A 14,328-nucleotide genomic window follows, 5' to 3' on the forward strand; every position below is an offset into this window, starting at 1 on the left:
TTGATTTCATCGTTTTATAAATCATGCCAGAAAACAACGTAAGTTATTGTAAAAAAGATGTGAGAATGATTTATGTTGAAAATCATTCGGGCACTACGGCCGCGTTATAAATAAATATAAGAGCAAACGTAATGTATGTAAACAGATCTAATAAATCGTGCGACACTGATCCGTCTGCAAACGTCGATTTTCCATTCGTCTCATTCAGGCGGAATGAAAGTGCTTGAAGAAAGAAAAATTCGACTAAATGCACATTCAATGTATAACACGTGGTGGTAGCTTACGCAAGGCGGACCGGTCATCATCTTTCAGCGAGCTGATCTCGCGGAAGCTCCAACCGTCCCTCTCCGAATCGGACTTCCGTCTCGAAATGTCAAACTCGCTCTGAGATTTTCGTTCCGCTCTTAATCGTCCCATATTTTTTGTCCCGTTTTCACGCAATAATTCAAAAGAGCTATCTTTCAGCCGATCGTAGCTCTTGCGCTTTGTACGAATTCTTTTTTTCCCGTCAGATCTCTGTACTTCAGTAGTTCGATCTAAATTCGTCCATCTGTCTTTCTCGCGCGGTTCTCTCTTTGATTCCAATTCTTCAAGCGACAGATGACGATTCCATCGCGTGCCGTCCTCTAATTTATCGCCAAAGAATTCGCCAAATTTTGTTTGGTCTTCGGCCGTTTGAACTGAAGTAGAATTCATCGGATTGTCTCGCTTTCTGGAGCCTTTTTTCAATTTCAATTCTTCGAGAGAGCGATGACGTTGCCATCGCGTACTTCCCTTGGGACTCGAGATCGATCTGTTGCAGGACTTGTAAGATGAATCAAGATCTTCGCGAAGATTTTCAGAAGATCGCGATCGACCGTCAGAATCAGATAAAAATTTGTTCAAGATACTTTCACAGCTTCGCGTCTTAGTGGACTTGCGAAGATCTATGGCTTTCTCAATCTTTTCTTTTCCATAAATTGCAGTACCGATCAGATTGCTTTCGCTCTTACAGAGAGGTTTAGCAATTCGCATTCGCAGGACGTTCGGTTTGTTATCACCCGATCGTGAATACGCATTCGCATGTCGCGGAAGTATCAACGAGCTCTCTAAAAAGCTGCTGTTGGAGCAATTCTTAGCGGCGGAATGAGAAATGTCTATGAATAGGCATTTGGGATGCTTTTCGCAATACTGACGAACCTGTGACCTGATATCTTCCGAGGACCGAGAACTCTTCGCAACGTTCGATAGCGACAGTGCGATGGAAGAATAGGAAGGTGAATGGACGGAAGGCAGGGAAGAAGATAACGAAGAGTCGGGAGCTTTCGACATTTTCTGAAAGTTATCGGTCAACAACGATAATTTCTCTAGAGGCGTTGTTTCTGATTGATTTATCAAATTTGACTGGGTCGAATCGCTATAAGCGGATGTATCGTTATTCTCATTTATTGCGGAAACGGCAGAAGATTGCGCCAAGTCTTGCTCCGGAATAAATAAAGGCGCATCGGTATTATCCAGATTTAAAAACTGCTCGAGTTGTTCTGCGATTACTTGCTGCTGTTCGAGCGAGAGTTTGGAACTGCTATCTTTGATATTAACTTTTTCTGCTGGAAACAACTTTTCCACATCTTTTCGATTTTCCACTGTAAAAGAAGCTTGGGATTTGCTGTCATCGATTGCCATATTGTTATCTTCAACCTCTGCAAAAGTTGCGTCCTTTTTGATATCAAGAAACACTTGATCTTTGCTACCATTACTCAATATGTTTTCAACCTTAGTCGAAGCTATGTTCTTCGTACCAACTACATTTTGATTTTTACCTTTGAAAATATTCTTATCATGATTCTCGTCTATTGCTAGCATTGAGCTTTCCTTAGCATCAGTCGTAACTTGTTCCTTTACTGGAATCCTGGCAATTGTAACTCGTCTAGCGCCGCAATGATGAAATCTACATTCCTCGATCGCGAAATCGCCATCGGTTTCAACGTCAACTAGAACGATATTGTTGCGCCTCTCAGCTGAGCAGACTCGAAAGTTTTCATCTCCTTCTTTTGTCAAGTCTGAATCTGATTTATATTCTTTCTGCGCGTGACAAGGTCTATGTAAATGTTCGTCGCTTTTATCCGGCGTTATGATATTCGGTTCCGACACGAACTGACGGGAACCGTTCAACTTGGTGGACTTGAATTTGATCAGACCGGCATCGCCAAGCTTCGAGAAATGTTTCGCTAGCGCTGCAACTCTGCCGCACCCTAAACGCACTTCTTCCGGCGACTTCCAGCATTTCTCCGTTTTGGATTCGTCACTGGACACATCGCTGTTCAGTCCGCTCAGATCGAGATGCAACTCTGGCATTATCGTGTACATCTTAGGAGTCGAGATTCCTCCCTCGGCGTCATTATCGGCTCTGCTCGACGCACAATCATCGTTAATCGTGGAACTAGACTCATCTGCGCAATCTTCGGAATTGGAAATGTCGTCTAATTTATCGCCATATCGTTCATCGATGCTCAACGTACGTTTTGTAATATTGTCCGCACCTTGAAGACGCGAAAAGTCACCCGACTTAGATTCTGTAATGCAACTTGACCCAGTTGTAGCGTCTTTGACGAACAATATTGATTTATTCGTAGGGAAGGAGCTAGAAATTGATAAAAAGTTCTGATTGCTACCCGTATCTAATAACTCAAAATTAGATTGTGGAACACTTAGAGTCTGTTTTCTATCGCGATCTACATTTATACGTTTCTGAGAATTTCTACGATTAAAGTTGTCGTCACAACCAGCTTTAATACAATGCTCGCATTTCTTACTCGGCTCTACTTGAACACATTCAGAGGATTCCGTGTAATTAATATCTTCGGTTTGATCGATATAGGGTATAGCATCGAAAAAATTTTCTTCGAAAGTCAGTAACGAGTGTTTGTAATCTTTCGTAGTCCCCGCATACTCTAGCGGCGGAGTGGTGATCCTTTCGAATGGATTTAAAGTGTCCGTCGAATTACTCGACGCGGCTCCGCCTTGTTCCACGTTACTCTCTTCTTCCTCTATGATTTTATCGTCGCTCTCGTCGCTCTCGTCCTGATACAAGATGGATGATATCTCATTGTCGCTCGTGATAGAGATTAAGGGACAGGGCATACGAGATCTCGGGAGACGCACGGGAAATACGGTGGGGGTGGAAGGACGATAGACGTGTTCTTTCTCGTCGACGACGCCGTGAAACGCGCCTCTCTGACGAAAAATGGAGAACGGATCTTGCCGCGTAGAACGGTACTCGTCGACGTTAACTCGTGGAAAACCTCGGTCAACTTGATTATAGTAAGGGAATGTCTCGACGCATTGAGACGAGATCGCACCTGGTTGAACTGAATCCTGACACGGCGCCTGCTTCGGGAAGGACAATAAGTCGCCCATCGAGTGTGACGTGGCTGGTTGACTATTGGTCGTCTCCGTCGTCTCTACCGCCGGCTCTAAGAGCTCGGATCTTGGCCGAGTCTTATATGCTGCATGAAACAAGTGGTTAGTCAAGCGTTAGTAAAGCAGGCTCTTCTCGAGCGAAGCGAAGCGAAAGGCGTTATTCTGACGGATTATTCGGATTAGAAAATGTCCGCTGGCGATAAATCTGGTCAATATTTCGTAGAAAATAGGATCTTGCTGACACGTGTGCACTTGAAGCAAGAAAGTGATGAGCTTAATCGTTTGGAAGAGTTATTTTATATATCATTAAATTAATTCAATTTATAATAAGATTATTTTAATTGCATATTATCATAATTTCATGATAAAATTTTGTTACAATAACTTAATAATTTTTGCTGTCTCGATACAAATAAATTATTTATAATTTTACAATAAAAAAAATTGGACTAATATTTTGTAAGATATTATAGATCGTATAGTATATTCTCTTCGCGAGCTTTAGCAATTGAAAAACTAATTACATAGAATCTAATTATAAGATCTCCATTATTTTTTCCTTGCTCCAAAGGCAAAATTAGCTCTGGAAATTATGGTATTAGTTATTAATCTTCGAACTTACCTCTTGTCATCACAGGAGAAGGTTGAGATAATAACGTTGCGAGTCCATGATATATAGCGCCCTGCTTTGCGACTTCTAATGTCACGATCGGACCGGTACGCACAAGATACTCGGCAGCCCTGCGAATCAATTTTAATGATATAGTGTTTCAAACATTGTTAAGAAATAACTTTATTAAGTTAAAATTAAATCAAAGTCTAAAAATTATATCGTACTTTTCTTGCGTAATCCCGACCAGACTTTGTCCGTCTACTTTGAGTAATTGATCGCCTGCCGTCAATCTACCATCCTGAAAACATATACATAAAAATAAATTAACTTACTTAATAACATAGACTGATTTTTAATTTGTTTTTGTAAATTTAAATTCTAATTTTATAACTAAAAAATTTTTAAATTATATTCAATGTATAAATTAATTTTTATTTCAAAGAAAAAATTTTAATTAATCATATTCAATGTTATATAACATAATTTAATTTAATTTAAAAGCGTATCATGTTATGTGATTAAAACTTGTCATATTTTAAAAATGCTATCATATGCAAAATTGTTAGATTAAACGAACTTACCTGTGAAGTTCAATCCTAATTATGCCCTATGTCTCGTCTGGATGGAATAATTATTCACATAATTATTCCATCCGGACGAGACAATTGGGCATAATTTTATTTAATAATAATTAATATGCATTGAATATCATTACACATTTTAAACATAATTTTAATATCTACATTAAATGTAAAATATTTTTAAATAAATGACGGTTACTTACAGCATCAGCGGCACCACCAGCAACAACGCTTTTGATGTAGATACCTAATCGTTCCTGTCCTGTGCCCTACGTGTACCAGAATTAAAATAACACATTACTTTATAATAAAATTACATTATAATAAATAAGTATATGCAGCTAAGGATACACACTTTTGCTGCAACGATGCTTAAGCCCATGCCGTTGGTACTCTTGTGCAATTTAATAACGTGTATCTCAGGTTGAGTTTGATTTTGATTAATGTGACTGATATAGCCACCAGACCTATTACTCATTGCGCTAGGACTACGCAACTGCAAAAAATTGAAAAAATTGTGTATAAAAATATTTCTCTATAATTACTAATTAAATTCTCCATAATTAATTAATTAAATTAATTATATTAAATTAATTAATATAATTATAAATAATTATTAATTAGAACTTGGATCTTAGATCCAAAATCTAACACATATGAAGATGATAAACGCTACGATCTGCTTACTACTTAGTTTTCATATTAAAAGATTTTTGAAGTTATAAGAATTTGCAGCTTACATTGTTGTGATGGTCTATCATGTAAATGGTCCAATAACCACTACTGGTGGGTTGGGCTGCCATTCGACATAAACCATCTCGTTGCAGAGGTGCCAGAAATTCCGCCAGTCCTGGTGGAACTCCTCTTATTACTTCGCAGCTGTAACCATCCTCAGGAAGTAATAATGCTAGTCCTAGAACAGGTTCTTCTTCCAGTCTTATTTCGCGGCCATCTGCACGTGCAAGTGTATCTGCGACACTCTCTGCAACCTATAATATTGTGTAAAATATATATTTTGTAGAATGACATTTTATGTCAACAAGACGCAGATTATTGTACTTTTAAATGTACTCACTCTCACCACATTCTCGATCAATTCGGCAGGTAGCCTAGGCTCGTCCGCGGCCGGTTGATATTTTTGTAGTAACGCCCTCACCTGCAGAGAATTTAATTTAAAGCAGGTCGAGCTTAGCGTTGCCAGCTCCTCAGCATTGTATTTGGGAGCCTGTAGTAGATGAGTCGCCTGCATGATCGTCGCCAAGTGGCATTGACTGGCAAGTTCCAAGCCTTGCCTCTCGGCCCAGGTCTCCAATGCGTTCAGCCTCGCTTTGAGTCTACGTCCGAACCATCTGACGCACAGATTTCCGTTCGAGACGAGAGTGTTAAAAGCTGTCGCGTTAATTGCGTGAAACAGATGACTAAACAGCTGTATCGTCAACGCAGCATTCACCCGGCATCGTCGCAGTAGGGCCATCGTGTTTGAGAAAATCTGCAGCACCCCAGCTTCCTTTGCCGGTTCATCTGCGTCCGCCATGAACTGTGTCATTGCTGGCGTGAGTTCTAATGTGACGCAACGCACTAGCGAACCGAAGGCTGTATGCACCGCATCCGCTAGGATGTCTTGTGCCCGTGTGGAAAATGCGCCCACGTGCCGGTCACTTTTCAACATGTGTAGCAGTTCCGAACCGTTCGCCAACCAAAAGGCCAACGACGAAGCGTCCATGTAACGTTCCTGGGAACATAATCTTCCTTAAAACTACTGTTGACATATACTATCATATGGAATAACTTATGCTATAGTTATACTTTTCCAAATATCTGAACTAGTACACTTCTTTTTTAATATATTCACTTAAACAGTTCAGGAATATTCTGAAGTTTATATGAGTAATTTCCAAATCACAGGTATTTTATTGCTCAAAATAGAAGAATAAAATTAACAATAAAATACCTGGATAACGCGTTGAATCATGGTAGCGACATTCGCCAACATGACGGTAAGTCGGTGCGCTCTTTCCGTGGGCTGCAATTCTGGTTTATAGTGAGTGCTGGCGCGATATCTCGCGCTGAGATAGAGGGTATAGGTTGGCGCCAACTTAAATTGTGGCGCCGAGGGTTCTACATCGGTGATGACAGCGTGGAGGAATGTCTCCTCTGTCTCCTCGAGGAATTCTAAGACAGCTGGCAAGATCGGATCCGTGCCTCGCGGTTGCCGATCGTATTGTGAGTGCCTGCCAATAATCGATAGACGTTAATTTCCTTTCTTTGGCTTCAAACTTTTAAATCTTCTTTTTCAAAAGTAAATGTTATTAATATTTCGAGAAAGAATAGTTTAACGACATAAATTCATACAACGTTATGTTTTACATCTGCCTTAAATATGAATAATTCTATGTATTTGCAATATATTGTAAGAAAGCACTAATAGTGTACATTCTACGATGCATTGCTACTCTAAAAGAATGCTTAATAATAGAATGCTTAATAATGTATCGTAATTGTGCACTCGATAAACTGAAAAAACTTGGCTAAATCGGCAAGCTGTAAATGTAAAGGGGTAGAATTTCAGAGAAACTTCTAAATCGCGAAAATAATTTAATTACATCCAGCATACTTCTTAATCATTTTATAAAAAATTAACAGAATTTTTTAAAGACCACTTTTACATCGCAACTGTTCGTGATAAAGGTTTCATAATAAAGAGCTTTGCATTATATCGAGATTTTCTTCGTTATAAATGCGACTCTATATATTAACAGTAAGTTCTAATCTTTTTTCGACTAGGTCAAGTATCATAAACCGCCGTAGATTTATCGTTCCGATTTGCTACCTGTTGCCGTCCCTGCTGCTGCTCAGACTAGCGGTCTCCACGTTTCCATCCAGATCAAATGTGGTCTCGTAATTATGCGTAGGCTCCGGCGGATGCGTGGGACTACGAGGGCTACGGACTGCTGCGACAGCGGACTTCGAGAGGCTCGACGGGGCCGCCCGCTCCTGGGCCTGACCCGGGATCTGACCACCGCCGTTCGGTGTTCCAGATCCCGGATGAAACTTCTCCGAGCTGACGTCCTGACTGGTCGCGTCCGGCGAGCGTCTATCGTTTACACGCGTGCGAAGCGAACATTACGACGGGAAAAGCAAACGTAAAGCATATCGAGCGAAATAAACGTAAATGAAAAAGTAATAAAAATTCATGGGAAAATGCGTTTCAATTCTCTAATTACAGCCTCAAATTACAGCCTCCGCCGAAAGTATGGAAGATTTTTAATAAAGTATGATAAATTTATTGATTAATATCAAAAAGTTTTTTATATATAATCTTCTCTTTTTTTTTTATTTAAATAAAGAGATTTATAGTATGCTTTTCAATTTACAAATTGTAGTATTTATTGAAAGTGTTCCATACTTTCATAGCCAACATATAAAAAAACTTTAATATTCAAGTAACTAATAAAAATATATATACATGAAATTTAATGCAATACGGCATTAAGAGTATCTGATAATTGTAACAAGCTGAACACTATTGTTGTAAGTGCATTCACATTGAGATACATAAAAGAACATGGTACTGACTAATCGCAACGAACGAGCAACATTCGTGCATCACGTCTATTTCTCACCTGAATGCAATGACGAGAGAAAGGAATACGTGTCTCGAACTTACCGGTCGTAAGCGTAGTCGATCTGTTTGTTAGAATCCTGTCTCTGCCTAATGCGCTCTTCCGGCGCCGGGTCGATGAATCGGAAGGTGTGCATTCTGCCGAATTTGATGATAGCTCCATTCTGTAAGCATGCAACATTGAAGCTTATCATTACATTTGCTCTTCAAATCGATGCGCCAACAATTCGATATATTAAATTAAATATTAATTTCTTTACTCGCGTTGCGATCCATATTTTAAAAAGCAACCAAAAGTTACATAAACGGTCATATAAATACAAAATGCGAACATATCCCAACTGCAAAAACGGACGAGACACGTACCTGCAGAATGGTCGTCTGATGTATCCTCTGGTTATTGACGTACGTATGTGCGTCTCTGGAACACGGCGTGAGGGTCACAATGTTCTCGGTAAAGGCTATAACGCAATGCCTGGGCATCACCGTCGGTCCTGGCAGCGTCAACGTCTGCGCTTGCACCGCTTGCGGTCCTATCGGTCTCTCTGACCCGACCTCCGTGACATTCGGCTGTAATCGGTGTCGCACTCCGGCGCCGTTCGGGATATCGCTGCCATCAGGATTAAGCTCCAGTAGGAATGGTAGCCTCTCGTCCTCGTACCTGTAAAAAGCAAACGCAGCTATCACTAAAATGTTCGTTACTGCATAATTAAATATCTGCATGGATAAATCATAAACTCATCATCAAAGTATGAGCAATTAATAATGAACTAAACGTTTATAGGCAATGTCTGATGTCCTTTTAATAACAATTTCCCCCAGTCCCCCAAAACTGTGACGTACCTGTGATCCAACTCGTTCCACTTTCCGGCTGGTTTCTTTTTACGTTTCCGCGGCATGTAATCTGCGGGCCTCCTCCTCACGTGAAACATAATGGAACCTGCGAGAAAAATGCATGTCGTAAGATTTTATTCAAGCACACCGAAAACAAATTGGACTATGTACATATATATTCTTATTCTAATACATATATATAAATTATAAATTTATAAAAACAAAAAAAAGTTATACTATAAATTTATAATACATTTCATACAGTATACTGAAGAGTACAAATCATAAAGATTATAATATTGATACATTTACAATAACTTGCTGAAGAACGAGAAATATTTCAAAAATTGATGTACACACAAAATTTATCAAGGATCTTTAAAATTCTCTTAAAAAAAATTGCTAAGGGATATAAAGAAATTAATAAATAAATAGTTCGCCAATAAATAAAAGTAGATAATGAGCGCAATGAAGGGCATCAGAGATCATATCGGTACAGTTCTGGGAAGGAAGCCGAAGGATAAGAGCGGTTGAAAAGAAAGAAGGGAAATAAAAAAGGGAAGGAGACCTCCTTCATATCGGCAACGTATGAACGCTCGTCGTTGATTTAAAGATGCGTGGCGTGTAATAATCGCGCATGAGAAGCTTCGCGCGGTAAATCGTCGAATTAGTATGATGGGCTAGATAGCGATCGTGCATTTTTCTCGCGTTACAGCACTGCCGTGCGTTTCCTACGCGGCAACGCACGTGTGCGTGCTTCAAAGCACACGGTGGCTTCTCACGGAAGAAAACGGAAAGGGAGAATGACTCTCGGCTTCGGGTCAGCGCGCCGCACAGTCATTGCACCCGCCGTCGCCGGCGTTTTCATCACGTTTTCCCTCGTCCTTGCATCTGGAAACGGCGCGGCGCCTCGTGCTTTCGGCAGCGAACCCATCGAGTATTATACGGCTCGACGAAAGAAAAAATTCGCTTTCTCCAAAACCCGAAGAAAGAAAATAGTTTCACTGCATATAATTTGAGTATAAAATGCTCTATCGCAATTTTAAGAAAGAAATTATGTTTAAAGTTGTAAAAAAAAAAATATTTTTTACTTTTCACCTGCACGTATACAACATGTTGCAAGTTTCATTCCGTCCAAAATTACTTTTATTTCTTGAAAGAAATCTATTGTAAAAATTAATGTTTAGAAAACTGTCCAAAATTATTTACATTGTTAGAATTTGCAGTCTTCAAAATTTGTTGTAAGAATTAGCGTTAAAAAGATTTTCGTCGCGATGTCAAATATCGGGTTTATCGCAGTTCTAAATTAAATTGTAGGCGTTACGAGGGAATTTATATTCGACGAATCATCGAATTTAATAGCTTCCAAATCTCGAAGAATTCTCAAGTTCAGAAAGTCATAAATAAGCGTTCGATATTCGACAGTGATAGAAATCAGCGAGCTTCGTAGACTCGTCGAACAATCTACGATTTTAAAGGCTTTAATCGCACAATCGACTCATAATTAAGTCTTGAAAACTTCGATTAGTTTCGAACCTTGTGCAATCTTAGATTGAATTGTTTCAGAACTCAAAGAAACTTAAAATTTTCATTAAAAGCACACGCGGCACTCACCTAACATCACCTCCGCCTTGCCATTCCGGCGTGGCTTGAATGGCCAAAGTCCAATCATGTAACACTTTTAGATCGATTCACGAATAATAACATAGATATGTAATCACGAGAAGATTTCTATTCGAATCACAACCGATACTCCAACAGTTTCGTATCAGTGGCACGTTTTGTAGACACGTTTTGTGTCTCTTTATTCACATCAAACTGTCGCAAAAATATACCTTTTTGTAAAGCAAATTTTTCACTTCTTTAATTCAAACTTTATATTTTTTATTAATTTAATATAACAAAAACAACAATCGACATATGATTTTATTTTAAATTCTCTATTATTGTCCATCATAATGTTTTTCCATTAATATAGTTATATGTAATCTTTATGGGTAAAGTATTTATTAATAAACCAGATTTTTGTGAAAAATTAATAGCGAAATATTTTTATTGTGCGAAGAATTATTCAGTGAGATATTTGTAAGCGGTGCATAAAAGTATTGTAAAAGTTCATATCATTTGGAATCAAAGTCGCATAAAGCGATAAGCAGGAAAATAGATCAATTTTATCCGAGGACATCGCGAACAAGTATATTATATGTTTTATGGCTTTATGGCGATTTTCCCAGAACGGTATATACATTTACAAATCGATTAGTATGTTTCAAAGCGCTATAAAATATCCTTATAAAATACGAAGTTCTGGGAACGATACAAAACAACTCCGTTACATGTCAGTAAAGCGCACTTATTGCAATTTGTATACATAGCTTTAAACTTTTCAGTTCACGCGACAGTAAATGCCAACGTGATATTGCAACGCAAAAGATTTGTATAGACATTACAAACGTTAGCTTGATACACACGTAAACAATACGATAAGCGAAAATCAAATAAATAAAAATAGCTCGATATACTTGACTGATAATCCTGAATTTAAAAATAACTAAAAATTTTTATACTGTATTATAAACCTTTAAGCGTCTTCGACCACGTTACTCTCATTCACTTTCGTGATTCTTGTCATTGACAAAAATCGATTAAATTGTTAATCAATTTTTTGCCGAAGAACAATTCAATTAGGGCAAAGCATTATCCTAATCAAAATAATTTGCTTAAATTTTCGTCGTTCATCGTTTTAATTATACGCGTAATTTATCATTTAGTAAATTCTTTACACGGCATATTATTTTTATCAAATTAATTAAAAAATTGTACTTTATTAACTATGAAAGTTCTAATCGAATAAGAAGCAACCCAAAAACGAGCGAGACGTAACGCATGAAGAAAAATGTTAAAATCCAACAAGGTTAACGTAATTAAGTAATAAGGTTCACACACACATTATTAGGAATTGTAATTTAGATGTATATTATATAAAGGATTTAATATATGTTTAAAAATTCCGTTTAAAATTTCAATTAAATTTTAGCCGACGTAAATCATCGTCAAGCACATTCGATAAATCGCGCACTTTACGAGAGAATTAATAGCTTGCATTTTTTTATTTCAAGCACGTCGTTTATAAACGCAACCGAAAAATGTTAATTGTTCGCACGTAATTATTCGCGTCGCGTGAAACAGCCATACGCGAAAGCGAAAGCGCGTAACACCTTTAATGTCCATGACGCGCAGAACGATACTCTACGCGGCTCGCCCGTTAAAACAACACTGGTGTATAACTTCTTGTTACTTTCTGTCCCGTACAACACACAGGTGTGTGTATATAGAAACAAGAATACGATATACTGCACACGTGAGACCGGCGCAAGCGTGTTGACGAGTGCCCCTTGTACTATACGGAACTATAGCATCCGGCTTCATTTATTCGCTGCAAATTATTTATTAGCTTCCGCATTAAATCGAATTGGATTCATACGATAGTTAATTTTTAATAAAAAATAAAAGCAAGAAAAAAAACGCTGAAAAAAGATATATGCTTATCGTTAGCGTTGGCTCTTTTATATATAAAAAAAATACATATAATATATATATTATATATACAGAAACATTCATGCAAGAATTTATTTAAAATTTAAATTCTTTACCGAGAGAAAGAAAAAAACTATTTTTTTTATTTAATTAGCAGGCAATAACTTTTCTTTTACTAGACTCTTTAAATTACTAATCTACAACTATTGATACTTTTTCTTGACCTGGTCTTTGATGTCTATGACTAATGATACTTTTTGAACGATACAATATTCCACACAATCCTGATATAATCCTGTTTTCCGAATTTATCGAATACATTATAACATTACGGTGTAATTACATACGGTGTAAGTACAGACGGTGAAACAAGCGAAAATATTTCCGTCAATTAAATAAACAAAGAGCCAACATACGTTGACATTTAAATTATGATTTTGTATCTTATAGAACGTTATCAAATAATGATTTGTACTATTGATACGTCCCAATCATCAAAGAAAGATTTTCGTTTTATAAAAATTCCGTGGGGTTCAGTTTAATTTCATTATCGAAAGCTTTGCTAAGAATAACAGGTATTCTTAGAAATGTTTTCCATTCATATCGGCCCGACCATTCATAAGTATCGGTCCAATTTTCACGTGATAAAAAGATATCGATAAAAAGAGATTTGAAATAGTACGCGATTCTTCAGATATAAAGATTAGTCCATTTATAAAACTGTCTGTTTACCAATTCTTGTATTGATGTAATATTACATTAATACATAAATAGGCAGTTATACCCTTAAAGTGAGATTTATGTACTTAGTCGGGTCATCTTATCCTTTTTATATTTAAGTATACATATAATAACAAAACGTGAATTTAAATACAATTTTAATGCAATAATCATAATGCTTTAAAAAATATATTTATTTTAGTTTAAATTAAATTTAGTTTGTAAAATAATAAAATTTTTAGTTTAAATTAAGAATTCGCAAAGTTAAAGCGTTTTTCTAAAAACAGTTTAAAAAAAAGTTTGCCAATTAATTATTTTCAAATCAGTCACATTTATCTTTATACAGCTGAGCAAGTTTTTAATAAATGTGATTTTTACGGTGTTTTCAAATATTTTGTTATTTTCCAAATTTTGAAATTGCAATCCATTTCCTAAGGAATTCTTTCCTTAAAAATTCTTGTTATTCCATATAAAATTCTTTCCTTAATTTCTTGAGAACTCTTGAGAAATATAATATATTATTGCATTATTCAATTTTTTAATCTTTGGCGAAAGGTATAATCCTGTATGAGAAAATATTTGAATAAAACTTTGTCGCACACACACAGAAATTATACGTTAAAAAATTACATATATTAAAGCGTGATAAACGGACTTTAAACTGATTGATCTTCGAGGCTTTTTATCTTAAGTCGTTTAGAAGTTAAGCTTCTTTAAAAACATAATATCGAAGTTCTTACAAATTGAAAAATTTAATACCTCTAAAAGCACATCAGAATTATGACATTAAAATTTTATTTTTATCAAAATACTTTTTTCAATATTATACATAGATACAAATTGATTCGGGAAAAAAACACAAAAATATTCGTTTATTTTAGAAGATTATCCACGTATGTACCTATTTATATGAGGATAAAAATAATTGTACAACTAAAAATAATTGATTCGACTGAAATTCAGCGTACTAAAATCGTAGCGGAAAGTTCCACGGATTGAGTCCGCGCTGAATGCGATCCGAA

At 36.9% G+C, this 14,328-nt stretch overlaps 1 protein-coding gene across 16 annotated transcripts in view; it reads right to left on the bottom strand.

Moving 5' to 3' along the window:
- Positions 1–14,328, bottom strand: part of Cno (adherens junction formation factor afadin) — a 46,711-nt gene that overhangs the window by 10,808 nt on the left and 21,575 nt on the right. For 11 of the 16 annotated variants that reach the window (XM_077412363.1, XM_077412362.1, XM_077412364.1 and 8 more), the window contains 12 exons: positions 9,059–9,155; positions 8,582–8,876; positions 8,261–8,379; positions 7,424–7,687; positions 6,545–6,824; positions 5,669–6,325; positions 5,334–5,582; positions 4,949–5,089; positions 4,797–4,862; positions 4,237–4,310; positions 4,022–4,140; positions 285–3,485 (listed from right to left, as the gene is read on the bottom strand). In XM_077412363.1, coding sequence (XP_077268489.1) covers positions 285–3,485; positions 4,022–4,140; positions 4,237–4,310; positions 4,797–4,862; positions 4,949–5,089; positions 5,334–5,582; positions 5,669–6,325; positions 6,545–6,824; positions 7,424–7,687; positions 8,261–8,379; positions 8,582–8,876; positions 9,059–9,155 — 5,562 coding nt within the window. Of the gene's footprint in view, positions 1–284; positions 3,486–4,021; positions 4,141–4,236; positions 4,311–4,796; positions 4,863–4,948; positions 5,090–5,333; positions 5,583–5,668; positions 6,326–6,544; positions 6,825–7,423; positions 7,688–8,260; positions 8,380–8,581; positions 8,877–9,058; positions 9,156–10,663; positions 10,846–14,328 lie in introns of those variants that run through there. The other 5 variants (XM_077412377.1, XM_077412376.1, XM_077412369.1 and 2 more) reach the window with 4 other exon arrangements.

This window comes from Temnothorax americanus, unplaced genomic scaffold (genome assembly GCF_048541705.1).
Source record: "Temnothorax americanus isolate GAGA-0224 unplaced genomic scaffold, ASM4854170v1 Scaffold30, whole genome shotgun sequence".
Lineage (NCBI taxonomy): Eukaryota > Metazoa > Arthropoda > Insecta > Hymenoptera > Formicidae > Temnothorax > Temnothorax americanus.